This window comes from Balearica regulorum, chromosome 32 (assembly GCF_011004875.1).
Source record: "Balearica regulorum gibbericeps isolate bBalReg1 chromosome 32, bBalReg1.pri, whole genome shotgun sequence".
NCBI lineage: Eukaryota > Metazoa > Chordata > Aves > Gruiformes > Gruidae > Balearica > Balearica regulorum.
In genome coordinates this window covers 363,968-389,951 of record NC_046215.1, presented here as the reverse complement: position 1 = coordinate 389,951, position 25,984 = coordinate 363,968, and the positions used below count along the sequence as shown (strand labels likewise).

At 58.0% G+C, this 25,984-nt stretch overlaps 4 protein-coding genes across 7 annotated transcripts in view; 2 read left to right on the top strand and 2 right to left on the bottom strand.

Moving 5' to 3' along the window:
- The window catches only part of LOC104631832 (uncharacterized), a 244,583-nt gene that overhangs the window by 8,274 nt on the left and 210,325 nt on the right, over positions 1–25,984 (top strand). Inside the window, 3 exon segments of the mRNA XM_075738298.1 lie at positions 4,767–5,616; positions 10,054–10,078; positions 23,564–24,268. Of these exon segments, the coding sequence (XP_075594413.1) occupies positions 4,767–5,616; positions 10,054–10,078; positions 23,564–24,268 (1,580 nt within the window).
- On the bottom strand, positions 6,728–12,420 carry LOC104640607 (uncharacterized). 2 transcript variants are annotated; one of them, XM_075738388.1, is made up of 4 exons: positions 12,292–12,420; positions 9,969–10,040; positions 9,510–9,625; positions 6,728–8,428 (listed from the first exon to the last, which is right to left on the bottom strand). In XM_075738388.1, exons 3-4 carry the CDS (start codon positions 9,613–9,615, stop codon positions 7,221–7,223), a joined length of 1,314 nt encoding a protein of 437 aa, XP_075594503.1. In that variant the 5' UTR covers positions 9,616–9,625; positions 9,969–10,040; positions 12,292–12,420; the 3' UTR covers positions 6,728–7,220. The 2 variants fall into 2 exon arrangements, with proteins under 2 accessions (XP_075594503.1, XP_075594504.1); XM_075738389.1 differs by having other exon boundaries at positions 6,728–8,389; positions 12,292–12,419.
- On the top strand, positions 15,445–19,284 carry SH3BP5L (SH3 binding domain protein 5 like). Its single transcript, XM_075738400.1, has 7 exons — positions 15,445–15,590; positions 16,260–16,738; positions 16,868–16,930; positions 17,286–17,414; positions 17,513–17,674; positions 17,823–17,996; positions 18,219–19,284. Exons 2-7 carry the CDS (start codon positions 16,529–16,531, stop codon positions 18,630–18,632), a joined length of 1,152 nt encoding a protein of 383 aa, XP_075594515.1. The 5' UTR covers positions 15,445–15,590; positions 16,260–16,528; the 3' UTR covers positions 18,633–19,284.
- LOC104643320 (uncharacterized) lies at positions 20,300–22,604 on the bottom strand. Of its 3 annotated transcripts, none has more exons than XM_075738368.1 (3): positions 22,559–22,604; positions 21,726–21,890; positions 20,300–21,527 (listed from the first exon to the last, which is right to left on the bottom strand). In XM_075738368.1, exons 2-3 carry the CDS (start codon positions 21,757–21,759, stop codon positions 20,335–20,337), a joined length of 1,227 nt encoding a protein of 408 aa, XP_075594483.1. In that variant the 5' UTR covers positions 21,760–21,890; positions 22,559–22,604; the 3' UTR covers positions 20,300–20,334. The 3 variants fall into 3 exon arrangements, with proteins under 3 accessions (XP_075594483.1, XP_075594484.1, XP_075594482.1); XM_075738369.1 differs by lacking the exon at positions 22,559–22,604 and adding an exon at positions 22,494–22,547; XM_075738367.1 differs by lacking the exon at positions 22,559–22,604 and adding an exon at positions 22,478–22,531.

The following is a 25,984-nucleotide window of genomic DNA, read 5'->3' as shown; positions in this document are numbered from 1 at the left end:
CAAGTTGCTCATCCAAAGGAGATCTGCCCCATGTCCTACCTGTCCAGCCCATGGTTGTGTAAGTCTTTGCACACCCAGATAGCAATCTGAGCCCAGTGTTAGTGAATTACTGGTGACACAGGGTTCCTGTGTCACTTTTTGTAGCGTGACCCTTATTCTTCTCACCCTGTTGACATCGAGTGCCTTTGGGCTAAGGGTCTGATGGCTCTTGCTTCTAAATTTAATCTTATTCCCTCACCTCCAAGTCCGTCTCCTCCCTGACTCGTCACAACCAACTCTCCAACCATCCTCCTCAGCTCAACCTCAACTTCATCCCCTGTCATTACTGAAGCAGATCCCTACGTGATTTAGAAAAAAAATAATAGAACCGTAGAATTATAGGATCATGGGATTGTTTTGGTTGGAAAAGAACTTTCAGATCATGAAGTCCAAGCCAACAGTGCCAAGTCCAACCACTAAACCATGTCCCTAAGCACCACATCTCCACGTCTTTTAAATCCCTCCAGGGTTGGTGACTCAACCACTTCCCTGGGCAGCCTGTTCCAGTGCTTTACAACCCTTTTGGTAAAGAAATTTTTCCTAATATCCGATCTAAATCATACTCAACAACTACTTCTGGATCCCAAATGTTCCTTAAAATGAGTAGTGTATTTGCAAATACATCCAGACTGGACCCACCTTCTCGTTTACTCTTGATGAGGGACAGCTCGCCTGGCTTCATAGCCACGTCCTACCTCAGCTCAACTTATGCCCATGCAGGGACCCCTCCTTTTTGGGGACTGGCATGGGCATGCTTGATGGTATTGATGCCAAAGTCCTGGCCAATAACCCAGACGCAATGACTACCTCGCTGCGAAATCTTCATATTCCCTAACAATCGTCGCTACTTAAGCTGGGGATGGGACGACGGTTGACCCCAAACGCTGTCCCTTAATGAGAACATCCAATTTACGGTGACCACATTGTTACTAAAGGCCTTAGGGGTAACCCAAGGGAGTGTTTCCTTGGCTTTGAGTTGCCTTCAGACCCAACTGCCAGTCCAAGCTCCAAGAGAAAGTGACACCAGAAGCCTACCTGCTGTCGGTCCAAGCTGAAACCGCTAGAGAAGGTGACACCAGAAGTCTGCTTGCTGAAATTCATGAAATCGCATGGGATGATGATGCCGAATGTCACCTACCTACAAGCCTGGTGGCACTTGGGAAACTTTGCTCATGATGGAAATACGGACGTAGCTTGACTATGTGAGATGCTGCTTCTGAACGACCCTACCCCATCGCATCTTTGGGTCAACACCAAGGCAGGTCCCATGGTCCATCTACATGGACAACAGCCTTGGCAAGGAACGAAAGGCTGGCCAACAGCAGATGCTGAAGATTGCATCCCAGAGCAAGGAACGGGGTCCGTGGGTGAAGGAAATTCCTTCTGAACCCCTAATCTGTGCCTTAATTCCCTGGGGGGGGGGCATTTCCCATCACACCCCCAGGAACCCACCGAGATGATGCCCATCTACAGCAGGAACGGCCATTTATGTTTACAACCGTTGTGTTGTTCTCTATACGTTGACTCTTTATAGCCGCACTACAAGTATTAATCTACCTATTTGTATTTTTACTACCCAGTCTGGATGCGATTTTAACTATACCGCCCCAAATTACCACTTACCAAGAACTATGGACTAACCGTACCCTCTACCACCACACCATCCCTCCCCCTCTCCGTACAAATTTATCTCTTAATTGAACGTTTTTCAGCATAAAGTCTTACGTCAGCTACGGAAACAGGCAAAGGAGCAGGCACAGTAAACTTTAATACCATTTAAATTTTAATACAACTTAAAAAGTAATAGCTGCCATCCCGATAGCAGAAAAATCAAGACAAATTCCAGAATATGTTAAAAAAAAAAAATAGTCAACCATCAGTGGTGGGAATCACTTTTAGGATGGTCTCCCACCGTAGTGGTTGGTTATTAGTCCAGAGGATGCTTGCACAGCTCAGTGCTAAAAGACGACGGTCTGATCAGGGAATTTGAAATACTCCGAGCCCCTTAATTATTATCATATAAAAAAAAAAATTAATTTTAGCCCAGTGTTAGCGAATTATCGGATTTACTGTTGTTTCATGCAGGAAATTGTACTGCTGGTTGTGCACTTACTCTGAAATAAACGGTTGATTCCTGAAGCTGTTGGTCAGGTGTCTTCCTAGAGGGATTTTTTTAATTGCTGCAGGTCATTAAGGAGTAATTTTAGGGGCGCAGGGACAGGGAAGGGGGATGAGGACGTGGCGCGGGGGGGGGGGCGGATTTGGGGATGGGGGGGGAGGCAGGAGGGGTCCCAAAGGCCAGGCACCACTTTGTCCCCAGCCCAGGGGGTAATTGAGCTGCTCACTGCTGCGATGAGCGGTCAGTTCTCAGCCTGGGGGGGATATTGGGGGGTCCCTGGGAGGTGGGGTTTTGTGGGGGGTTTTTTGGGGTTTTTTTTTTTTGGGGGGGGTGGTGGTGTTTGGAGTTTGCAGGGCTTCAGAACTGAGCTGCAAATATACTGGGGGGTCCCTGGGAGGTGGGTTTTTTGGGGGGGAGGGGGGACGATTGGAGCTTGCAGGACTCCAGAGCTGAGCTGCAAATATATTGGGGGGGTCCCTAGGAGGTGGTGGGTTTTTTTTTGGGGGGGGGGGTAGTGTTTGGAGCTTGCAGGGCTGCAAACATCCATTGGGGGGGTCCCCGGGAGGTGGTTTTTTTTTGGGGGGTGGCAGAGGCGGGGGGGGGGGGGGGGGGGGGGATGTTTGCAGCTTGCAGAACTCCAGGGCTGAGCCGCACAAACCCCTCGGGGGATATTTGGGGGTGGGGGGGTGTCCCGGGAGGTGGGGTGGGAATTTCGGGGGGGGGGGCGGGATGAGCCCGTGGCGGCTGCCCCAGAGGGTCCCGGCCGGGGGGCACGGAGGGATGCGGGGGGTGGTTGGGGGGGGGATGGATGTGTGTGTGTGTGTGTGTGTCCCCCCCAACGTTGGGGGGTTGGTCTTCCTGGGTCAGGCCCCGCCACCGCCGCCTCCATTGTCAACCCGCAGCCCCGCCGCGAACGCCCGGTACCGGCGGGGAGGGGACGGGCCGGTCCCGGGACCCCCGGGCGGGGAGACCCCCGGGAGCCCGGAGGGGGGGACACCCACCCTCCCCCCCCCGCCCAAAGCTCGGAGCCCCGGGAAGGCGGAGGGGGGTGAATCCGGAGCGGGGGGATCGCCGGGGGTCCGGAGAGGGGGTGGCTCGGACGGGGGGGGGGACGGGACACCCCCCCCCCCCCAGGGACCCCCGGGGCGGGGAACCCGGAGAGGGGTGAACCCGGAGCTGGGGGGCTCCCGGGGGCTGGGAGTGGGGTGCCTGGAGAGGGGGGGGACCCTTGGGAACCCCGAGACCCCGGAGCGGGGTGAGCCCAGAGCTGGGGGGGGTCCCGGGAGATGGGAGCGGGGTGCCCGGAGAGGGGGGGACACCCCCGGGACCCCCAGGAGCCTGGAGAAGGGAGCCCAGAGAGGGGCGATCCCGGGGTGGGGGGGACCCCTGGGACCCCCGGGACCCCAGAGCAGGGATCACCCCAGAACGGGGGGACCCCAGCCCCGGTGTTTGACAGCCCCCCCATGGGCCCAGGGCACTTGGGGTGGGCATGAGCATCACCCCCCCCCCCTCGGGTAACAGAGAAGGGGGGGTCTCGGGGCTCTGTTCTTCCCCAGCCCTATGGGAGCCCTTTCGGGGATCTGTGCTCCCTGCCTCAGTTTCCCCCTGTGCGATTCCAGAGGGCAGTGCCCTGGGGGGCTGGGGGGGGCTGATTGCAGACCCCCCCCACCCCTTGGGGTCCAACTGGGTGGTCCATCACAGTCCTGTTTCTTTCCCACTCACGTCTGGGTGGTGCGTTGGGTGGTTTTGGGCTGAGAGCAAGTGATTTTGGGGCTGAGCCGTAGCGAGGGATGTCGCTGACCTTGCCCTTGTCCTTGTCCCCTCTCCAGCTCTGGTGGGACAGGGCTTGCCAGGGACATGATGCTGGTCCTTCTCTTCCCATAACCACCTTTCCCAAGCAGGACAAGCTCCTTATTTCTCCTCCACCTCCCTTTTGAGGATGGATCTTTGGTTTTATAACCCTGGCCCCACGTCTTGGCTGTACCTCGGTGTTTTGGAGGGGTTTATGGGTGGTATCTTGTGGGTTTTATGGACACGAGGTGTTGGTGGTGTCCTGCCCGTTGGCTTCCCGGTAAGGATGGACTTGGGCAGGAGCAACCTACAACCCAAACTGGGGAACGCGCTTGCAGCTGGGTTTTTTCACACACCACCCCACCCCCCCCCGAACAGGATTTCCCGCTCCCCAAAACAGGATTTCCTATTCCTGAACCTTGGCCAGATCGAGAGGAGGAGGCTGCGTGGAAGAGGAGATGCTACGAGATACCCAGGCAGGTGAGGAGGAATTCGCTTGACCTTTCATCCTCTCTTCTCCTCCATCTTTCAGCCGAGCGTAGGACAGCCCCGTTGCTGATGCCGTCCTCCTGGAGACGGATCTGGGAGGATCTCCTTCCCCTTCCCTCTGGCACGGATGCAAATCCCTTTCCTCTCCTTGTTCCTCCCTCCAGCAGGCGATGAGATGGAGAACAGGGAGGAGAAACTCCACCGGCAGAACCTTGCGGAAAAGGCTGTTTTGAAGGGCTCCATGGAGCAGGAGGTCAACGGGGAGGAAAAGCCAAGAAGATGCCCCACGGGGAGAGGTTGCAAACCCACCCCACGAAACTCTGAGGAGGAGAGACCGACCATCTGCGAGGAATGTGGCCGGAGCTTCAGCCGTAGCTCCAACCTGGCAGTCCACCAGCGGTTGCACGCCGGTGAGAAGCCCTACAAGTGCTTGGAGTGCGGGAAGAGCTTCAGCCGTAGCTCCCATCTCATCACCCATCAACGTCTGCACACCGGGGAGAAGCCCTACAAGTGTCCCGATTGCGGGAAGAGCTTCAGCGACAGCTCCACACTCATCACCCACCAACGCTTGCACACCGGCGAGAAGCCCTACAAATGCCCTGATTGCGGGAAGGGCTTCAACCAGAGCTCCAACCTCACGTCCCACCAACGTACCCATACCGGGGAGAGACCCTACAAGTGCCCCGAGTGCGGGAAGAGCTTCAGCGTCAGCTCCTACCTGATCCGCCACCAGAAGATCCACACCGGGGAGAGACCCTATAAGTGTGAGGAGTGCGAGAAGACGTTCAGCCAGAGCTCCAGCCTCGTCATCCACCAGCGTGTCCACACCGGGGAGAAGCCCTATAGATGCGTTGACTGCGGGAAGTGGTTTAGGAATAGCTCGGACCTCATCAGGCATCAGCGGACACATACGGGTGAGAGACCCTACCGTTGCCCCGACTGCGGGAAGAGCTTCAACCGCAGCTCCAACCTGATGACCCACCAACGCATCCACACCGGGGAGAAGCCCTATGAGTGTCCCGAGTGCGGTAGGAGCTTCACCGTGAGCTCTGCCTTGATTAAACACCAAAGGACCCACCGGGAAGGGAAGCCCTACGAGTGCCCCGACTGCGGGAAGAGCTTTATCCGCTGTTCAAATTTCATTACCCATCGGAGGACCCATGTTGGGTAGAGACCTGGTGACCCACGTTTGGTAGAGACCTGGCTGGTGGTCCCCACATCTTCTCGATTCCCCGTAGAGACCTGGATGAACGCAGGTAGGAACATCCATTTGCTGAGATGGGCTCAGCTGTGGGACGGAAACCAGCAGCAGAAGTTCATTAGGAAGAGCGGACTTCTTGACTTTAGACTCCAAAGAGTCCCATCTGCTTGGTCTGGTCATTTCTTCTGGTGGCATCAAGCAACACCAGATGGACCACGGGCTTCCTCCACAGCCCAATGGTGAATGGATTTGGGAACAGACTGAGATTTTGGAGGCACCGCTGGGGACTCAGCTTCTTCAGGAAGGCCAAAACGGGGTGGAAACAGTCCCACAACCCTGTTGGGACCCACCAGGTCGAGTTTTTCCTCATTTACAGCTTAGTTTTTTTTTTTTTTCCCACGGGATGTTATCCAGTGGCATGGTGTCCTGTCCTGCCCGTCTGTGGTTCGTCTTTGGATGAATAAACTCTTGAGTTGTCCAAAGGGCTCCGGCAACATCTTAGGGATGGAGATGGGCACAGCCCAACTCCACGTCCTGCTCTTGCTCCCTTTGTGCTGCCAAAAATAAGCAAGAACTCGGCTGCAATAAACTTTTCCTCCCCTCACCTCCTTGGTTTGGCCTCGTTGAACCCAAAACTCCTCGTTTTAATCCAGGCGAGGGCTCGACCATCTGCAGGGTTGAGTTTTCCCCAACGGTGCCGCAAGGATGGGAGCGGTGGGATAAATCCGTGGGTGGGTGGAGGGCGAGAGGACACGTGGGCTCGTGGCGTCCACGTTTTGGAAGGATGCTGCACCCCTGTGATGTAACCATCAGCACCTAATAAACTTCATCCGTGGTTTGGTTTGAACCTTCATCCTTGTCCAAAGGAAACGGAGGGGGATGGAGAGCCCGATCCCAGCTCCAGGGTCTCCAGCCCAGCCCCACCACCCCTGCAGCCACTTCCTGGGGGGGGTGTCTCACACCCTCTGGGTGCAGAAGATGCTCCCGGCCCCCCAAAATTGGGGAATTTTTTCAGTTTTCCCCTCCAAAAAGGGCTTTTCCACCCATGCAACCCTTGCTTCATCACCACCACAGAGATACTCACACGATGCCAACGCGCAAATACTTTTATTTCGGATGTGATTTTTCTCTCAATCCATCCCCACCCCTTAAAAAGACCCAAAAGAGGTTTGAAAAATTAAAGAAATTGAACTGAGACATCTAGGAAAATAACCCATTTTACCGTGATTTCTTTTTTCTTGGGTGAAGCTCATGGGTCTCCCCGCCCTCCCTTCCCCTCATCTACAATCTAAGGCAAAAAAACAGAGGATGGGGGTGTCTTTTAACACCCCCCCCCAAAAAAAAAACCCCACTTTTATATATAAAAACATATAGGGAAAGAAAAAGGGTAGCTGGTGGGATGTGGGTGGATGGGTTGGTTGCCCCTCGGTGCTACCACCAGGGACCACCGTGATGCGTAGGTCGGTCCGAGACGCCACCAGGATGGGGACGGTCCCCGGTTGGGGCGGTCCCCACCTTCAACCTGTGCGAGACAAGACCGGCTCTGCACCAAAAAAAACCCCAAAACCTCTCGGCGCAACCCTAAGGCTTCTCCTCGCTATGGATCTGCCGATGCCGGATGAGCTGGGAGCTGCAGGTGAAGCTTTTGGGGCAATCCAAGCAAATATAGGGTTTCTGCTCCAGGTGGGATCGCTGGTGAACCAGGAGGCTGGAGCGACGGTTGAAGCCCCTGCCGCAGTCGGGGCAGTGCAGATCCTTCTCACCGGCGTGTATCTGTCGGTGCTTGGTGAGCCTGGGATGGTTGGACAAGCTCTTCCCGCAAGTTGGGTAGGGATGCTTGTGTTTGACGGCGTGCGTCCGTTGGTGCTGCGCCAGCTGGGAGCCGTCACCGAAACGTCTCCCGCACTGGGAGCAATCGTAGGGTCGTTCTCCGGTGTGGGTCCTCCAGTGCCGTACCAGTTGGGAGCTGTCGCTGAACCGTCGCCCGCACTGGGAGCAACTGTAGGGTCGTTCTCCGGTGTGGGTCCTCCAGTGCCGCGCCAGTTGGGAGCTGTCGCTGAACCGTCGCCCGCACTGGGAGCAATCGTAGGGTCGTTCGCCGGTGTGGGTCCTCCAGTGCCGTACCAGCTCCGAGCTGCTCTTGAAGCTCTTGTGGCACTGGGAACACTTGCAGGGTCTCTCGCTGGTGTGGGTCCGCCAGTGCCGCACCAACTCCGAGCTGATCTTGAAGCTTTTGTGGCATTCGGGGCACTTGTAGGGCCTCTCCCCCGAGTGCACGCGGTGATGGATGGTCAACGTGGATCTGTGCCTGAAGCTCTTCCCGCACTCCTCGCACCGGTAAGGTCGTTCGCCCGTGTGCGTCTTCTGATGGCGGATGAGGGTGGAACTGGCGCGGTAGCTCTTCCCGCAGTCGGGACACTTGCAGGGCTTGTCGCCGGTGTGGATGCGTCGGTGGGTGATCAGGTTGTAACGACGGTTGAAGCGGCGCCCGCAATCCGGGCAGCTGAAGGGTCGTTCGCCCGTGTGTATCCGATGGTGGTTCACCAAGGCCGAGCGGCGACGGAAGCTCTTCCCGCATTCCCGGCAGGTGTTGGGTGCTTCGTCGCTCCCATTGTCCCCCGGGAGCGGGGATCCCCCGGTTTCGGTCCGTGGGGACTGCTGCTGGCTGGAGGTTGGGGGTTCCACCGGCGCATCCGCTTGCTCAGGAGCATCCTGCTGCCGTTTCTCCTCCTCCTTGAGTAACTCCAGATCTGTCGGGGAGAGAGGACATCCCCAGCAGCTCTCTCCAGCTGGGAGAGGGTTAACGTGGAGCAGAGACGGGGAACCACGAGAGTTACGGCTCAGGGAAACAGTCAGCCAAGAGCCAGATGGTCCCAGCAGAGGATCAAGGCTCCAAGGCTGAAGCAACCTTGAGAAGGGTCGGGGTCATGGTGGGAGGAGGGATGGGGACGTGGTGGGAGGAGGGATGGGGACGTGGTGGGAGAAGGGATGGGGACGTGGTGGGAGAAGGGATGGGGACGTGGTGGGAGGAGGGATGGGGTCATGGTGGGAGGAGGGATGGGGACGTGGTGGGAGGAGGGATGGGGACGTGGTGGGAGAAGGGATGGGGACGTGGTGGGAGGAGGGATGGGGACGTGGTGGGAGGAGGGATGGGGACGTGGTGGGAGAAGGGATGGGGACGTGGTGGGAGGAGGGATGGGGTCATGGTGGGAGAAGGGATGGGGACGTGGTGGGAGGAGGGATGGGGACGTGGTGGGAGGAGGGATGGGGACGTGGTGGGAGAAGGGATGGGGACGTGGTGGGAGAAGGGATGGGGACGTGGTGGGAGAAGGGATGGGGACGTGGTGGGAGAAGGGATGGGGTCATGGTGGGAGGAGGGATGGGGACATGGTGGGAGGAGGGATGGGGTCGTGGTGGGAGAAGGGATGGGGACGTGGTGGGAGGAGGGATGGGGACGTGGTGGGAGAAGGGATGGGGACGTGGTGGGAGAAGGGATGGGGTCATGGTGGGAGGAGGGATGGGGACGTGGTGGGAGGAGGGATGGGGACGTGGTGGGAGAAGGGATGGGGACGTGGTGGGAGAAGGGATGGGGACGTGGTGGGAGAAGGGATGGGGTCATGGTGGGAGAAGGGATGGGGACGTGGTGGGAGGAGGGATGGGGATGTGGTGGGAGAAGGGATGGGGACGTGGTGGGAGGAGGGATGGGGTCGTGGTGGGAGAAGGGATGGGGACACGACACGGCACACGAGCCCTCCTTAGGGACAAAGCACCTCCACCACGCAGCCCCAGACGCTGGTCCCCACCAGAGCCACTTCCCAGCCACCCCCCTACCCCCCCCCCCGAGTTGTCCCCAGCGCTGGGGACTCTTACCCGACGGGACCTCGGCGTCCCTGTCCCTCTTCGTGGTGTCCCCATCGCAGGCTGTCGGAACCGGGACGAGAGGCACGGCAGCATCCTCCATAGTCATCACCTCCATGGGGACAACCCTAAAGGGGACAACCCCAAAAGCCGTCACCCCACTTTCCTCTGGGATTTGGGGTTTAGGATTTTGCCTTAAAAAAAAAAAAAAAGGGGGGGGGGGGAGGGATGTTTTGGGGAAAAAAAAAAATAAAAAAATCGATGGGGTGGTGAGGAGGGTCCTGGGGGAAGGTGACCACGGGGCATCACTGGGAGGACACCGGGAGCTGGGGATGGTGGGGGGTGTCCTGGTTTTGGCTGGGATAGAGTTAATTTTCTTCCTAGAAATGGTCTAAAATTGTATCTCTAGGAGGTGGGGGGTGTGTGTGTGGGGGGTGTGAATATTCTGAAATATTTAACCCTAAAGAAGACCTGGAACATTCAGGAGACCTGAACGGAACGTCCCAAAGATACTTGAAATTCTCCAAAGCTGTTGTAATGAACCTGGAGGAGAAAGGGAAAGTGAAGGAGCGAGGGAAAGTGTGTCCCCACCCCCCCATCTCCCCACACCCCCCCAAGATTGGGAGAAAAAAAAGTCAAGAGTGTGATTATTGATAGTTTCCCGAAGTGCGGAGATGACGGCAAGGCTGAGTACCAATACCGGGTTAGCCGAATCGGTCATTTTATCCCAAATCGGTCATTTTTTATCCCAAATCGGTGTTACATCGCTGTCGTGGTTTGAAAAGTGGGGGGGGGGGGGGGGGGGGGAAGGAAGGGGAGGGGGAGGGGAAAAAAAACAAAAAAAAGTGAGAAAACTCGTGGGTTGAGGTAAAGGCGGTTTAATAGGACAGAGGAGGAGGAGGAGGAGGAGAACAATAAGGACGGGAGGAGGATGCAGGAGCCGGGCGACGCGCGGCCGCTCACCGCTCGGTACCGACGCTCTCGGCGAGCGCCCGGCCAGCGCCCCGTTATGTACCCTGCATGACGTCATAGGGTGTGCAATATCCCGTTGGCCAGTTTTGGGTCAGCTGTCCCAACCGTGTCCCCTCCCGGTTGCTCGTTACATCCCCCCCCCCCCCAACCCCAACCCCAACCCCAACTCCTCCCCGCGCGTCGTGTCCAACCCCCCCCCCCGGCACGAGAAGCCGAAAAGTCCTTGAGCGCCTGGCAACAACTAAAATATTGGTGCGTTATCAGCGTGTTCTCATCCGGACCCAAAAACACGGGAAATTAACCCCGTCCCTGCCCGGCCGCGACGTCGTCCAGCCGGACGCGCCGTAACCAGCCCCCCCCGCGGGGAGCAGATACCTGCGGGGGAATATATCCGTATATATACATCTGTATACGTTAATAGAGCGCGACCCCGAATAAACCGGCGTCGCGCCCAGCAGTGCTCGGAGCGGGGGAATAAACGCTGGAATTTATTTTGTGGTGGGACCCGGCGGCGTCACCCCGAATCCGGCGCGGTTTTGGGTGCGGGAGGTGGGTCAGCACCCACCCACGGCCCCGTGGGGTGAGGGGATGGGAGGGGGGAGAGGGGCGTGGGGGCGGGTTGGGAGGGGGGATAAAGATGTGGGGAAATGGGGTAAAGTGGAATGGAATGGAGTGAAATGGAGTGAAATAAAATAACGCGAAATGGAATAAAGTGGAATAAAATATAAAATAAAATAAAATAAAATAAAATAAAATAAAAATAATGAAATAAAAATAAAATAAAATAAAAAAATAAAAATAATAAAATTTAAAAATAAAATAAAAATAAAAACAAAATAAAATAAAAATAATAAAATAAAAAAATACAATATAATACAAATAATAAAATAAATAAAATAAAATAAAATAAAATAAAATAAAATAAAATAAAGTAAAATAAAATAAAGTAAAATAAAATAAAGTAAAATAAAATAAAATAAATACACCCACCCCCCGAAATAATAACAAATTGTAACGAGAAGGGAAATAACAGAAAGCGGGAGGAATAGCCCCGGAAAGCCACGCGACGCGAACCCCCCACCCCAACCGCTGCCCCCCCCCCCCCCAGCGATGCCCGGCCCGGCCCCGAGCAACGACCCCCCCAGTTCCCTGGGGGTATGACGTCATACGGAGGGACCAGCCCCTCCGCGGGGGTGGGGGTGGGGGTGGGTCCCCTCCCGTGCACCCCCCGCTCCGGGGGAAGCTGAGAGCTCCGGGGGGTCCCGTGTGTGTCCCCCCCCCCAAACCAGCCTGGCCCCACTCGGGGGATCCTGGGGGTCCCCCCCAAACCAGCCTGACCCCACTCGGGGGATCCTGGGGGTCCCCCCCAAACCAGCCTGGCCCCACTCGGGGGGTCCCTATCGCCCCCAAACCAGCCTGGCCCCACTCGGGGGATCCTGGGGGTCCCCCCCAAACCAGCCTGGCCCCACTCGGGGGGTCCCTGTCCCCCCCAAACCAGCCTGACCCCACTCGGGGGGTCCCTATCGCCCCCAAACCAGCCTGGCCCCACTCGGGGGGTCCGTGTCCCCCCCCACCCCGGTGCAACCGGACCCCACTCGGGGCTCCCGGGGGGTCCTGGGTGGTGTCGTGTCCCCCCCCACCCCCCCAGTGCAGCCTGGCCCCGCTCCGCGTTCCCGTGGGGGGGGGGGGGGGCACGGGGGGTGTCCCGAGGATCGTGGGGGGGTCCCGAGGATCGTGGGGGGGTCCCGTTCCGTCCCGTTCCACACCCCACCCTCCCACCCCCCCCCAAAATACATCCCGGCCGCGGTCCCGGGGGTCGCACCCCGCCGGCTCCCGGGGGTCCCACGCGTGTCTCCCCGCCGGGTCCCGGGGGTCCCACGCGTGTCTCCCCGAGCCCCTGCCCTAGGAAGTGAATCCACGGGCCGGGGCCGCCTCCCGCAGCTCCAGCCTGGCCTTAACCCTTCAGCTGCTGGGGGGGGGGGGGGGGGCACACGCCACGCCCACGCGAGTTTTGGGGGGCTGGGGGGGGGGGTGTCCCCGCGAAGCTCTGCGCCCCACGGGAGACCGGCAGAGGGGGGAGCCCCTGCAGACCCCAAATTACGGGGGGGGGAGATTGGGGGTTGGGGGGGGCTGGGAAGCTCCCCCCCCACCCGCGAGAAAAAGGGGGGAACCCCCCCCACTTCGGCGCCCACGCGGGGCGGGGAGCATCACTGCACCCCGGGGTGGGATCTGGGGAGGGGGGGCTTTTTTTTTGGGGGGGGTGTCTTTTTTTGGGGGGGAGTGTCTTTTTTTGGGGGGGAGTGTCTTTTTTTTGGGGGGTGTCTTTTGTTTGGGGGGGTGTCTTTTTTTGGGGGGTCTTTTCTTTTTGGGGGGTGTCTTTTTTTGGGGGGTGCCTTTTTGGGGGGGGGAGTGTCTTTTTTTGGGGGGGTCTTTTTTTTTTGGGGGGGGTGTCCCCCCCGACCCCCCCAGCGCCCAAAGGCTTCTCCATCACTTTGCGCCCCAAAACCCGGGAGGGATCGAGCCACCTCCCCTGTACAGAATTTGATGATTTTATTACAATAAATTAACCCCAAATGTTATTAAATTTGGGGGGTCGTGTCCGTGTCCCCCCCCCGTGTTCCCCCCCCCCCGCGGTTCTCCAGCTCGGTCGGACGGCGACGCCCCAACGGGAAGAGCAGAGACCAATTTTTGGGTCTAAATCTCCCTAAACCCCATCCTGGAGGAGAAAGGGTTGTTTTTCACCCCAAAATGACTCAATCCCACCCTGCGGCCCCGTTTCTGTCGGTTGAAAATCCCCGCCCAAAGTCACCCCAAAATGCTCCGTTTGGGGCGTTTCCCCCCCAAAAAAAAATATATAGCCGGGTGCTTGTGTCCCTTGAGGGCGTCACCATGGTAAAGGCGGGTTTTTTTATTATTTTTGGCCTGATTTTGGTAAAACCAAACCATAAGATGCTTGGGGGAAAAAAAAAAACCTCTATAGGGTCCGCCGCCCGTATGGATCCGCCGACGGGTCGCCAGGTTGGAGCTCTGGCCGAAGCTCTTCGCTCAATGTATAGGGTGTCTCTCCGGTATGTATACGGTGACGGGTCACGAGCGTCGGTGACGCCTCGACGAGGCCGCGGTGGGTGCACCTATAGAATTTCTCGCCCGTACGGATACGTCGGTGCCGTAACGACGTCAAATCCTCGCACACCGGATACCTATAGGGTTTCTCAACCGTATAGATCCGTCGATGAATTAAAGGCGAGCTCCACGTAAAGCGTTTCCCGCAGTAAGGTATGTCGCCTATAGGACGGCGTTGGGGTCGAATGAGGTAAGAGCTATCGCGGCGTCTATAGGGTCGTTCACCCGTATGGATTTTTCCGGTGGGTCGAACTCAAACTTCCTTGCGAACGTATAGATTTTTCCTCCCGTATGGATCCTGCGATGTTTAACGGACGTCGAGCCGTGACCGAAGCTTTTCCCGCGCTCGGGAGGGGGGGCGGGGGGGCACCTATAGGGTTTTTCTCCCGTATGGATCCGCGGGTGGGTCGGCGAAGCCGAACGGCTGCCGAAACCTTTCCCGCACGCATAGCATCCATAGGGGGTGTGGGGGACACACACACCCCCCCCTCCCCGGGGGTGGTGGAGGTTGGGGGGGGTGGATTGGGGGGGTCCTCCCGTGTCTGCAAAAGAAGTCGAAGTGGGGGGACGTGGATGGCAGCCCCCCCCCCCAAAAAAAAAAACCCACCCACCTGTGGGTGCAAATGAGCGTGTGTGTGTGATACACGCATGTGTGTGGATACACGTGTGTGTGTGATACATGCATGTGTGTGTGGCTACACGTGTGTGTGCGGATACACGCGTGTGCACGCCCCACGCAGGTGCACCCCAGGCGTGCTCGGTATGGGGGGTGTGCGTGGGTGTGTGGGGGTGTATAGGGGGGTGTATACGCATGTGGGTGTGTGTGCGCGTGGGTGTGCGCGTAGGTCCGCACGTGTGTCCCTCCATGTCTGTGCGTGTCTGTATGTGGGGGGGGGGGTGCACAGACGTGCATAGGGGTGTGAACATGTGTGTATACGCATCTATCAGTGAGTGTATTTACACGTATATGTGTGTGCATATAGGTGTGCGTACTCATGTATATGGGGGCGGATGTATATATGTCCACGCATGAGTGTACATATGTGTATCTGGGTGTATATATGTGAGCGTATACGTGTGTACGGCGTGTAAATACATGTGTATATATGTGAACGGGTGTCTATACGTGCATATACATCTGTATATATGTGCATATATGTGTCTGTGTCTGCACGGCGTGAATATATACATGTATATACGTACAGGTGAGTTTATACGTGCACATGCGTGTGTATATGCGCGTATGGGTGTACAGACACACACAGGCACACGTATATGTGCGTGCACGCCCCTATATTCCCGCCCCGAGGGGTCGTACGTGTATACACACGCACACATATACGTTTACATGGCTGCAGGGGGGTGTGTATGTACATGCACGCCCCTATAGGCACGCCCCGAGGGGTCTCTGTGTGTCTACACGCGTGTGTCACACACGTCCATACGTACCTATAGGGGCCTATAGGCCTCAGTTCGGCCTCTATCAGCCTCACGGCCCCCCTTTTCGCCGCAGACCGGGGGTCCGGGCCGGCCCCGCCCCACCCGAGCACCCCCAAACCCCACCAGAGACGAGATTTCCACGGGGAGGGGTGGGGGAACAACAACTTTATAAACTTTATATGCGGGGTCGAACCGCTTTAAAGGAGGCGGCCGCCATCTTGAGGCGCGGCGGCGGCGGCGCCGTAAAACAAGATGGCGGCGCCCACGCAGGCCTCCACCGCTGCGCTTTCCCCGCTCCTTCTCAAGACGCAGCGAGGGTCAGGCGGAGCGCGATGGTTTATTGCTCACGGTAATCACCTCCGCGCCCGGTTTGAGGCCGCCGGGAATCGGGTGGTCCGTGGAGACGGCGTGAGGCAGCAGGGGGTTGGGGGCCGCCATGGTGTACGGTTGGAGGAGGAGGGCGGGGGGAAATGCTGGCGGGCGCTTCCGGTTCCGGTGGAGGGCGCGGAAGTGCTGGGGGGGGGGGACGGACGTGGAGCCGCTGTGGCGGAGCGGGAGGTAAACACAGGCCGCGGCCTCGCCTCGGGGGGGGGACACCGGCTTGGGGGGGGTCTTGGGGGCGGGTGGGGGGTGCTGGAGCCGAGGGGGGGGCTCAGGGGGGCGCTGGAGCGGCGGGGGGGGCCTGTGGAGGAGGGAGACGTGTGGGGACAGGGCATGGGGGGGCATTAGAGGGATGTGGGGGGGGGCGTTGAGGGGATGGGGGGGCAGGCGGGGGGTGTCAGAGGGATGTGGGGGGGCATTGAGGGGGATGGGGGGCAGTGCAGTGGTGGGGGGCATTTTGGGGGGGCATTGGAGGGATGTGGGGGGCATTGGTTGGATATAGGGGGGTTTGGAGGGGTGGGGGAGCATGTGGGGGGGCTCTGGGGGCGGCGCAGTGATGGGGGCATTTGGGGGGCACTGAAGGGGTGTGGGAGGAGATTAGGGGGATGTGGGGGGCACTGAGGGGCTGTGGGGGCATTTGGGGGGGGCATTGCACAGCTATAGGGGTCAGGGGGTATTAGAGGGATGGGGGACATGGGGGGGGCGTAGGGGGGATGTGGGGGAATATTGGAGGGATGTGGGGGGGCAGTGTATTGGGGGGTGCTGGAGGGGTCTAGGGAGAGGGAATTGTGGGGGGCACCCCATGGGGGGCAGGAGGGGGCTGACCTTTTCCCGGTTGTTTTCCAGCCCCCCCCATCCTGTCTCAGCTGATCCAGATCCTGAGTCATCGTCCCCGGCGGGGGGGTGTCTCTGCTGGGAGCGGGGGGCTTCCCCCTGCTTCCTTCACACCCCAGTTGCCCCCCCCCCCCCCAAAATCTGGTTCACCCCCAAAATGAAATAGGACCCCTTGCTCTGCGCGGGGTGGGCCAGCGCTGAATGGCCCCCCCGCTAAGATGCTGGCCCCCCCCTGAAGCAAAGCGGACCCCGACGTCGCCCAGATTGGGGGGGATCCCGCCATGGGGGACGCGGAGGAGAGGCTGGTTTGGGGGACAGATGGAGGGGACGGACGTCAGACGCCTCCCGGGCAGCTGGAGGTCTCCCCGGGGGGGGATGAGGCAGGGGCGGCAGTTTCGGGGGAAGCATGTGACGGCGAGGACCCCAGGACACCCCCGAAAGTGGTAGGAGAGGAGGAGGAGGAGGAGGAAGAGCTGGACCCCAGGATACAGGTGAGGGTGGGTGTGGGAGGGGGCTTTTTCCCGGTTCCCCCTGTTTTTTTGAGGGGGGGGGGGCAAGGTGGATTTGGGGGTCACGTTTCTCTTCCCTCACCCCGTGTGTTTGGCTTCTCCCTTCCCCAGGAGGAGCTGGAGCATCTCAACCAGGCCAACGAGGAGATCAACCGGGTGGAGCTCCAGCTGGACGTGAGCTGCCCCCCGAGTCCCTGACTGGTCCCCGAGTCCTTCTTCCTGGCCCTTAACTGGTCCAGTGGCCCTTAACTGGTCCCCCAGCCCTTGTTCTCAGTCCTTAAGCGGTCCCCCCAGTCCCTAAGTGGTCCCCTGGTCCTTAACTAGTCCCCCAGTCCTTATTTGTAGCCTTTAACTGGGTCGCCCCACCCTTAACTGGGTCCCCAGTCCTTACCCACTCGCCTTCCTACTGGTCCCTGCTGTCTGTTGGGTCGGGCGGGACGTTTGGGTGGGAAAACCCGTCGCTGAGGGACGGCGTGTGTGTGGGGGGGACACACAGGGCGACGAGTCCTTCTCCCCTCCTCGGTCCCAGGACGCCCGCACCGCGTATCGCCGGATCCTCTCCGAATCCGCGCGGAAGCTCAACGCCCAGGGTTCCCAGCTGGGCAACTGCATCGAAAAAGCTCGACCTTACTACGAAGCCCGACGCTTGGCCAAGGAGGTACCGGCACCTTCCAGAGGTGCAGAAAAATGGGGGTGTGTGGGGAGGGAAATCTTCTCCCTAATTCGTACCCCCCCCCCTCCTTTTTCGGCGCGCAGGCTCAGCAGGAGACGCAGAAAGCGGCGCTGAGGTACGAGCGAGCCGTCAGCATGCACAACGCCGCTCGCGAGATGGTTTTCGTGGCCGAGCAGGGGGTCATGGCCGACAAGAACCGTTTGGATCCCACCTGGCAGGAGATGCTCAACCACGCTACTTGTAAAGTACGGGGTGGGGGGGGGCGGCGGGTGTTTTTCGGGGTGGGGGAACGTTGTCTTCATCGCTGAGAAGGTGGGACGGTACCTGGGAGGTTGGGGGTGACGGGGACGGGGGTCAGACCCAGCTTCTGAAAGGGTTTTGGGGTGTCGTTAGGTTAACGAGGCGGAGGAGGAGCGGCTGCGGAGCGAGCGGGAGCATCAGCGCGTGACCCAGCTGTGTCAGCAAGCCGAGGCCAAGGTCCAGGCCCTCCAGAAGTCCCTCAAGCGCGTCATCGTTAAGAGCAAACCTTATTTCGAGCTGAAAGCCCAGTTCAACCAGATCCTCGAGGTACCGGGGGGAACGACCACGTGCGGTTGGGGCACCTCGGGTTGACGAAGGGCGCGGAGGATCCCGTTTTGGGGAGGATCTTGCTGCTTTTTGCCAGTTTTTGGGTTTGTAGCGGGGAGGGAAGAAAATGAGGCTGGTGGGGTCCACCCATCTTTTTGGGAAGGGACGTTGGGACGCCGAGGGGGTCGCGGCTGACCGATGCCGTCTCCTGCCCCCCTCCAGGAGCACAAGGCCAAGGTGACGGCGTTGGAACGGTTGGTGTCACAAGCCAAAACTCGTTACTCGGTGGCCTTGCGTAACCTGGAGCAGATCAGCGAACAGATCCACGCTCGACGTCTCCAACGCCTCATCGTATGTCGAGCTTCGCCTGTGGGAGCCGAAGCCAGTCCCCAACACGCCAGTGCCGAGGTGGGGGTGACAGGAGGGACACATTTGGGGGCCGAGTGTCCCCCGGCCGACACTCTTTCGGTTCTCAGCCTCCAGACCATCGCCTCCGACCTGCAGAAGTTCGACTCGGTCGAACATTTAATGGGCTTGTCGGACGCTACCAGCCTCAACAGCGACGAGCTGGAGGAGCGGGAGCAGCGCCGGGGCGGGCAGGGTCACTTCAAACATCACCGAAGCATCAGTCTTTAACCCCCCCTGTACCCCAAAATCCTCCGGCTCCCCCCCCCCTTTCCCCGTGGGGAACCCCAAAAGACAACTGGGGTTGGCGGGTGCCGCCGTTATCCCCTGCGGAGGATTGATGGGGTGACGCTCGGAAGCTCCTCGTTGATGGGTGACGTCGGCGGGGTGGGAGGGCAAAATTTGGGGGGTTGTTGGGGTTCCCCCCTCCGAATTTGGTGGAGGGGTCGGTGAGAGCCGTGTCCCGTGGGGTCGCCCGTGCCCGGTGTTGGGCTGCTGAGTTGAGTCGCCCGTTGGGTGTCGGTAACGAGTGGCTGGGTGGGCGAAGCTGCTAACGAAGCCACAGCCCCTCCTCGGTGCAGGAGCTGCACCCCTAAAACGCTCAAAAGTGGGGGACACACACAAATCCCCCCCTGACTGTTCCCCTCTCCTTTCACCCAAGCCCCCACCCTAAATTTCAGACGGTTATTTGGGGTCATTTTCCCCCTTTTCCAGCAAAAGATGAGGCAGAAGCCGAATTGCACTAACAGGACCGGGGGGGGGCCCCCCACCGTTTCGGGGTACGGGGTTTGGGGGGGGCTGTGATGAGAACCGCACCGGTTTGAGGCAGCCCCCAGGTCGGTTGGAGTGTTATTTTCCAGTGAGTAAAATTTATCCCCTCCCACACTCTATGTGGTTTTATTTGCTCAGTTGCACCCCGGGTACCCCAAAATTCCCCCCCCCCCAAGATATTCCGGCATTTTGGGCGTTGGGAACGTGATCGGTGATTTTTGCTTCCCGAGGTTTTAAAAATCCATCACGGGGATGGGGGCAAATCCCTGGAGCTTAAAAAAAAAATAAGTCAATAGCCCCAAATATTATTAATATAAATTTAAAAATCACTATTATTCATAATTACATTAATATTCACACCCTAAATTTTCCTTATTAACGACTGAAAAAATTACACCGGGTTTTTCATGTAGCTAAATTGCGTTCTGATCCCCCAAAGGATTAATTTAATGGGTTCAATTTAACCGTTTACTTGATTTTTTTTTTTATAAAGAATATGGATTTCTTTCGGGCTGGGGTTGCATTTTGGGGTAACATCAGGCTATTTTGGGGGCCAGAAAGTGCTGCTCTTGCTCTTCCCTTCGGCTTTTACCCGACGTTTCAGAACCAGCTTGAAGGATCGGAGGGAAAAAGAGAAAATTTTGGGGAAATAGGGGAAGATTTTGCTTGGGGAGGAGGGGGGCCCAGGGGACTGGGACCCCCCCAGATTTGGGGGTGGCGGTTGTGGCTGGAAAGAAGCTGGTGGCACCCAAAGGGATTTGGGGGTCCCATTGCTGGTACCCAAAGGGATTCGGGGGTCTCATCTCTGCACCCCCCACCCCAAAACACAGTGGGGAAGGTTCCCCATCACCCCGGGGGATTTGGGGGTCCCATTGCTGCCCCCCATCCCAAAACACAGCGGGGGAGGTTCCCCATCACCCCAGGGGATTTGGGGGTCCCATTGCTGCCCCCCACCCATCCAGCATGGGGGGGAGCACCCAGGGTGACACCACGGAGCCGCCCGCACCCCGAAGTTACAAATCTGTTTTCTCCCTCCATCCACGTACGTTTTTGGCGTCGCCCCCTTTTTTTGTGTGTGTGTGTGTGGGGGGGTATCACTCCTCCTTCTTTTTAATCAGGAATCCCCCTTTATTTTGTGTGGGGGGGTGATGCTGAAGAGCATCTACGGTGCAATTCCTCCTCCTCCTCCTCCGCTTGTTTTTCCCCACGACCCGAATTCTTTCTCCTCCCTGGTCGACTCGTGGAGCCGCTGGTGCTTGACCAAAGTGGACCGGACGCTGAACCTCTTCCCGCAGACGGAACAGGGATACGGTTTCTCACCCGTATGGATCCGTCGATGTCGACTGAGGTTGGAACTTTGGATAAAACGCTTCCCGCAAGCCGGACACTCGTAGGGTCGTTCTCCGGTATGGAGCCGTTGATGGATGACGAGAACGGAACGAGCGCTGAAGCCTTTTCCACATTCTCCGCATTTATAAGGTTTTTCTCCCGTGTGTAATCCTTGATGTCGTACCAGGCTGGAACTGACCCTAAAGCGTTTTCCGCACTCGGAGCACGTATAGGGAGTCTCGCCGGCGTGGGATCGCCTATGGATAAGGAGATCCGAGCTTTGGACGAAGCTTTTCCCGCATTCCGGACATTTATAGGGTTTTTCTCCCGTATGTCGACCTTGATGTCGGATGAGATGGGATCGTTCGTTAAAGGATTTCCCGCAAAACGAGCAGGAAAAGGGTTTTTCTCCGGTGTGCGTCCGACGATGTTGGATGAGATCCGAGCTCTGCCCGAAACTTTTCCCGCATTCGGGACATTTATAAGGTTTTTCTCCCGTGTGGATACGTTGATGACGGAAAAGATTGGAGCGAGCGCTGAAACGTTTCCCACATTCGGAACAAATATAGGGAATATCATCTGGACGGCTCTGGGAATGCGGGATATGATCAGCCTTCAGGTTTTTCCCATAAGGAATTTCCATCCCGTGCAGGCGTTGATGACGGAGGAGGTTGGATCGACGGCTGAAACATTTCTGGCATTCGGGACAACGATGGGGTTTTTCACCCGTATGGGTTTTTTGATGGGAATTCAGGTGGGAATTCCAGGTAAAAGTTTTCCCACATTTTGGACAGGGATAAGGACGTTCTCCGGAGTGGATGCGTTGGTGGCGGAGGAGGTAGGCGCTGTGGTCGAAGCTCTTCCCACATTCGGTACATAAAAATCTCCTCGTATCCCTCGGGATCGGGTTCTCCAGGGTATCAAATCCCTTTCCAGGGAGAAGGGGATGAGCCGAATCCGTTCCCGGGGGATTTTCCTGAGGGTTCACTGTGGTTGTGCTCACCCCGGCGCTGGCCGGTCCTTCGCCTGTCGGGAAATTTGGGATGAGGGCAGGGAGGGATGGGGGATAAAGGGAGGGGGTGAGGGATGGGGGGGGGGGGGGGAGCTGGGGAAGAAAGGGGGATTTGGGGGAGGAATAGGGAGATTTGGGAAGGCAGAGAGGGATGGGGGATTTGGGAAGGAATGGGTAGATTTGGGATGAGGTGGGAACATGGAGCCACTCACCCGGTGAGGCCGATGCCTTGTGGTTCTCCTGCATGGCCAGAGAAACCCCCTCCTCCTCCTCCTCCTCCAGCACCCGCCTCCGTCGGGCCCTGTGATCCCAAAACCCACCGATCCGGAGGGATCCAGGGGGTGGGTGGGAGACGTGGGGTCCCTCGGGGGGGATCCCTGGTGGGATAAATACAGTTGTGTGTTAGTTGGGTGCGATGGATGAAAGGGCGAAGCATCCTGGAAGGGTTTGGGAGCCGTTCCGCTGGTTCCTAAAGTAATCTGGGAAAAGCATCCCTGGGATCGAATCCGGCATCCCTGGGATCGAATCCGGCATCCCTGGTAGCCAGCGAGGATCCCCAAGACCAAACTGAGCATCCCCAGGAACGGGTAGAGCATCCCTGGGACTGAAGCGAGCATCCCTGGTACCCAGCGGGGCATCCCCGGGACTGGGAAAAGCATCCCCGGGACTGGCTGGAGCATCCCCAGACCGAGCTGAGCACCCCCGGTACCCACTTGGAGCAGCCCCCGGACCGGTAAAAGCATCTCTGGGACTAGTAAAGGCATCTCCGGATGGAGCTGAGCAGCCCCAGGACCGGTAAAAGCATCCCAGGGACCGGGTGGAGCATCCCTGGACCGAGCCGAGCCGCCCCGGGACCGGGCAGGGCACCCCCGGGACCGAGCTGGGCACCCCCGGGACCCGCCGGGGCATCCCCGGGCCCGATAAAATCATCCCCGGGCCCGGGCGGAGCATCCCTGAACCGAACCGAGCAGCCCCGGTACCCGCCGGAGCATCCCCAGACCCGGGCGGAGCTTCCCCGGGGCCGCCCCCGCGCCTCCCCCGGTACCTGCGGGCTCCGACCTCCCCCTCCGCTTCCTCCGGGCTGGGGCGGCCCTTTCCTGTGTCCTCCCACACCGACCCGGCCTGCAACAGGCTCCGGGAACCGGGGCTGGGCTGGGGGGGGGAGATACCGGCACCCGGCTGGCCCCTGCCCCGAGCATCCCCGGGGAACGGGGGCGGCGGGGGGGGGGGGAAGGAAGGGCGTTTTTCCATGGAAATACCAAATTTCCTACGGGAATCAGGGCGGATTATTTTGTACGATCATTTAAAAAATCAAAAAACCCCCCCAAACCCCAACAAAAGAGCAAAACGTGGGGTGGGGCTGAGCAGGGGGGTGAAGGGGACCCCCGAGTGAAGGGGTACCCAAAGTCTAGGGGGACCCCCCCGAGAAGAAACCCTCGAGCTCCACCAAGTCCCGATGGCAGAGAAAGGTGGGAAATTGTGAAGCTTTTTCTTTTTTCCCCCCTTTTCCTTTGAAATCTGGGCACAAATCAGAACAACAAAAAAAAAAAAACCAAAACCCCCCCATGGCTAAAACCTTAAAAAAAGCGTATTTTTGGGGCGCTGTCCTCCTGTTGGACACGATGATCCTTATGGGTCCCTTCCAACTTGGGATGTTCTATGATGGAAGGAGGTTGGAAGAAGCTGCCCGTGCTGGTCCATCCTTGGAGGTACTCAAGGCCGTGGACACGGGTCTAGAGGACCTTGCTTGAGCTAGATGGTCGGAGTAGATCATCTCCAGGTCTTGGCTCCGAGCCTTCACGCACTGAGGACGTGCGGGGGGCCTTGGTGGGACACTTTGGGATCCCCATCGGCACGTCTCTCTTGCAGGTGATGGGATCGTGGATGACGAAGAGGATGGAGGTGGTGAGAGGATGGAGACGCGTTGGACAGGACCTGGGATGGGGCAACGGGTGGGAAAGGGGACGAGGGGTGGTGGGATGGGGGGGAGCACGCGGCCAGGGGGTCCCAGCGCAGGAGGTGCCGATGTCTGCGGGGAGCGTGGGAGAAGTTTTCCCTGTGGATCATCCCTGGCTGCCCACCGGTGTGTCCACACCAGCGAGAAGCCCTACAAGTGTCTCGATTGTGGGAAGAGCTTCGGGCGCAGCGCCCACCTCATCACCCACCAACGTACCCACACCCACGAGCGACCCTACAAGTGTCCCGATTGCGGGAAGAGCTTCAACCAGAGGTCCAACCTGCTCATCCACCAGCGGGTCCACACCAGGGAGAGACCCTATGGGTGTCCTGAGTGTGGGAAGACCTTTGGCTATAGGTCCGTCCTCCTGATCCACCAGAAGATCCACAATGGGGACAAGCCCTACACCTGTATGGACTGTGGGAAGATCTTCAGCCAGAGCTCAGACCTCACCAAGCATCGCCGGATCCACACCGGAGAGAGACCCTACGGTTGTGCTGAGTGCGGGAAGACCTTCAGCCTCCATTCCCACCTCCTCTCCCATCAGAGGACCCACAAGGGTGAGAAGCCCTACGCTTGCCCCGAGTGCGGGAAGAGCTTCAACGATAGCTCCAACCTCATCACCCACCAGCGTATCCACACCGGGGAGAAGCCCTACAGATGCCCTGAGTGCGGGAAGGGTTTTGGATGCCTCTCGCATCTCCACCGGCACCAGAGGACCCACACGGGGGAGAAGCCCTTCACCTGCTTGAGCTGCGGGAAGAGCTTCAGTGAGAGCTCCTCCCTCATCCGTCACCAGCGGGTCCATACATGAGCCTGTTTTGGGGTGGGAAGAGGAGCTCCAGCTTTCCCACCAAGGATGGAGGAAGTAGGTGACACCTTTGCTGGCTTGATGGTGGTGGGTGTCAGGCAGCAGCACCCCACAGATCACCCCAAAATTGGGCAAGGAGAAGTTCAGTGGGGATTTTGGGCTGGTGCTCAACCCCAAGATGCGTGGGGTACGTCTGATTTATTCCTTATGATGTTTCCACCAAAAAAACCCTGGAGATCCACCAGGATGAGTGGGAGAAATAAAGTCCAGGTGGGTTTTCCAGACTCTCTAAGCCTTTGGGGCCATCAGATCCTCAAAGCTGTGGGTGATGGCCATCACACTGTGTCCTGGGTAGTGTTGGCAGACACATGGGGCGAGATCCCCCCCAGTTTTGGAGCTGTGGGGAGGATCTGGCTGCAGACCCAGGGGTGCAAGGGGCCATCCCATATGCAGGAAGGAACAGCACGATGTGTGCTAGAGCTCTACGTCTTCTCCTGAGGCGGGGGATGGTCCTTCCCTTGGCAAGAGGGTCTCCACAGACTTCATGGGAGGGTGCATCTCAGCTGTACGGGATGGCCTATGTGTTGTAAGGACCAGTGGTCTCTATCCATGAGATGAGTCGGGACACAGAAGGTCCCCAGGTGGGGGGAATTACATCACAGCTCCTTGTAGGGAGGGTTTGGTGGAGCTGAAAGCTTGATGGAGCAAAAATTTGATGAAGCCAAAGCCTTGGTGGACCCTTGGTGGAACCAAACTGTTCTTTGTGGTGCTGGCTGAGGCGGGGACGGAGGAGGTGCTTCAGGAGCAGCATGGATGTCCCATTCATATGGACGTTGGGTTGTCCGGAGAGTCTGTAGCTTGTGTCTGGCTTTCTAGAGCTGTACGGAACAAAAGAACCAGCTCGTCTCGGTGTCACGTGGAGAAACCCAAGACAGGAACAAAAGAACCAGCTCGTCTTGGTGTCACGTGGAGAAACCCAAGACAGGAGCAACGTCTGCAGCTGCTCCGGGGCAAGACTCTTCCCCCCGCACCGGCACGGCTCTACCTCTCCGGCTATTTTCGGCGTTCGGCGGCACGGTCGGGTTTGCCCTTCAGGGATCGCACCGCGTGAAGCCCTTGGGGTCGGGAGGGCACTGCAGGCGCATCCTTGGCATGCCAGAAACGCCTCCGCGGCTCGCGCTCTCCGCAGGGGGTGCAGGACACGACCGCTTTATCGTTTTACGGTTCTCTACAGCCGTCTTCTCGACAGGTTTTTTTTTTTTAACCTCGTCCACTGATACCCATCAGAATTTTTGTTGTAGTGAAAAAATGTTTGGTGTTTGGGTTTTTTTTTTTTTCCTCCCCCATATATTGACTATTCATTCAAAGAATCACCAAAGACCTCCTGTCATGCTCTGCTGTAGAAGCAGCATCTCATGGTGTGATGTTGCTCCCCCAAATCCCTCTTCGTCCTCTTCTTTCCCAGATTAAGACTTCAGATTTATTCAACTTTCTTCCGTTTTTATCACTATCCCCCAGCGTGGCCACCACAATTACCTTGTAACTGTATTTCCAGCATTAAAAAAAAAAAAAAAAAATTCCTACATCTTTTTTTTTTTAATGCATTTATTAAGACACTTATTAATGAAAACCTTGCCCAAATAACTGTAGGAATATATACATATTCTGTGCAGACCCTTCTCCCTCAACCCTGACAGCAATTT

Excerpts from the sequence above, each read along its gene's own strand:
- LOC104640607 (XM_075738388.1), bottom strand. The coding sequence starts at position 9,615 with ATGGAGGTGATGACTATGGAGGATGCTGCCGTGCCTCTCGTCCCGGTT. Across the intron at positions 8,429-9,509 it reads GGACGCCGAGGTCCCGTCGG|CTGGAGAGAGCTGCTGGGGA; the intron begins GTAAGAGTCCCC and ends ACCCTCTCCCAG.
- SH3BP5L (XM_075738400.1), top strand. The coding sequence starts at position 16,529 with ATGGGGGACGCGGAGGAGAGGCTGGTTTGGGGGACAGATGGAGGGGAC. Across the intron at positions 17,675-17,822 it reads TCAACCACGCTACTTGTAAA|GTTAACGAGGCGGAGGAGGA; the intron begins GTACGGGGTGGG and ends GGGTGTCGTTAG. Across the intron at positions 17,997-18,218 it reads AGTTCAACCAGATCCTCGAG|GAGCACAAGGCCAAGGTGAC; the intron begins GTACCGGGGGGA and ends GCCCCCCTCCAG.
- LOC104643320 (XM_075738367.1), bottom strand. The coding sequence starts at position 22,505 with ATGCTCCGGCGGGTACCGGGGCTGCTCG. Across the intron at positions 21,891-22,477 it reads GCGGGTACCGGGGCTGCTCG|GGATCCCCCCCGAGGGACCC; the intron begins GTTCGGTTCAGG and ends TTATCCCACCAG. Across the intron at positions 21,528-21,725 it reads CAAGGCATCGGCCTCACCGG|GCGAAGGACCGGCCAGCGCC; the intron begins GTGAGTGGCTCC and ends ATTTCCCGACAG.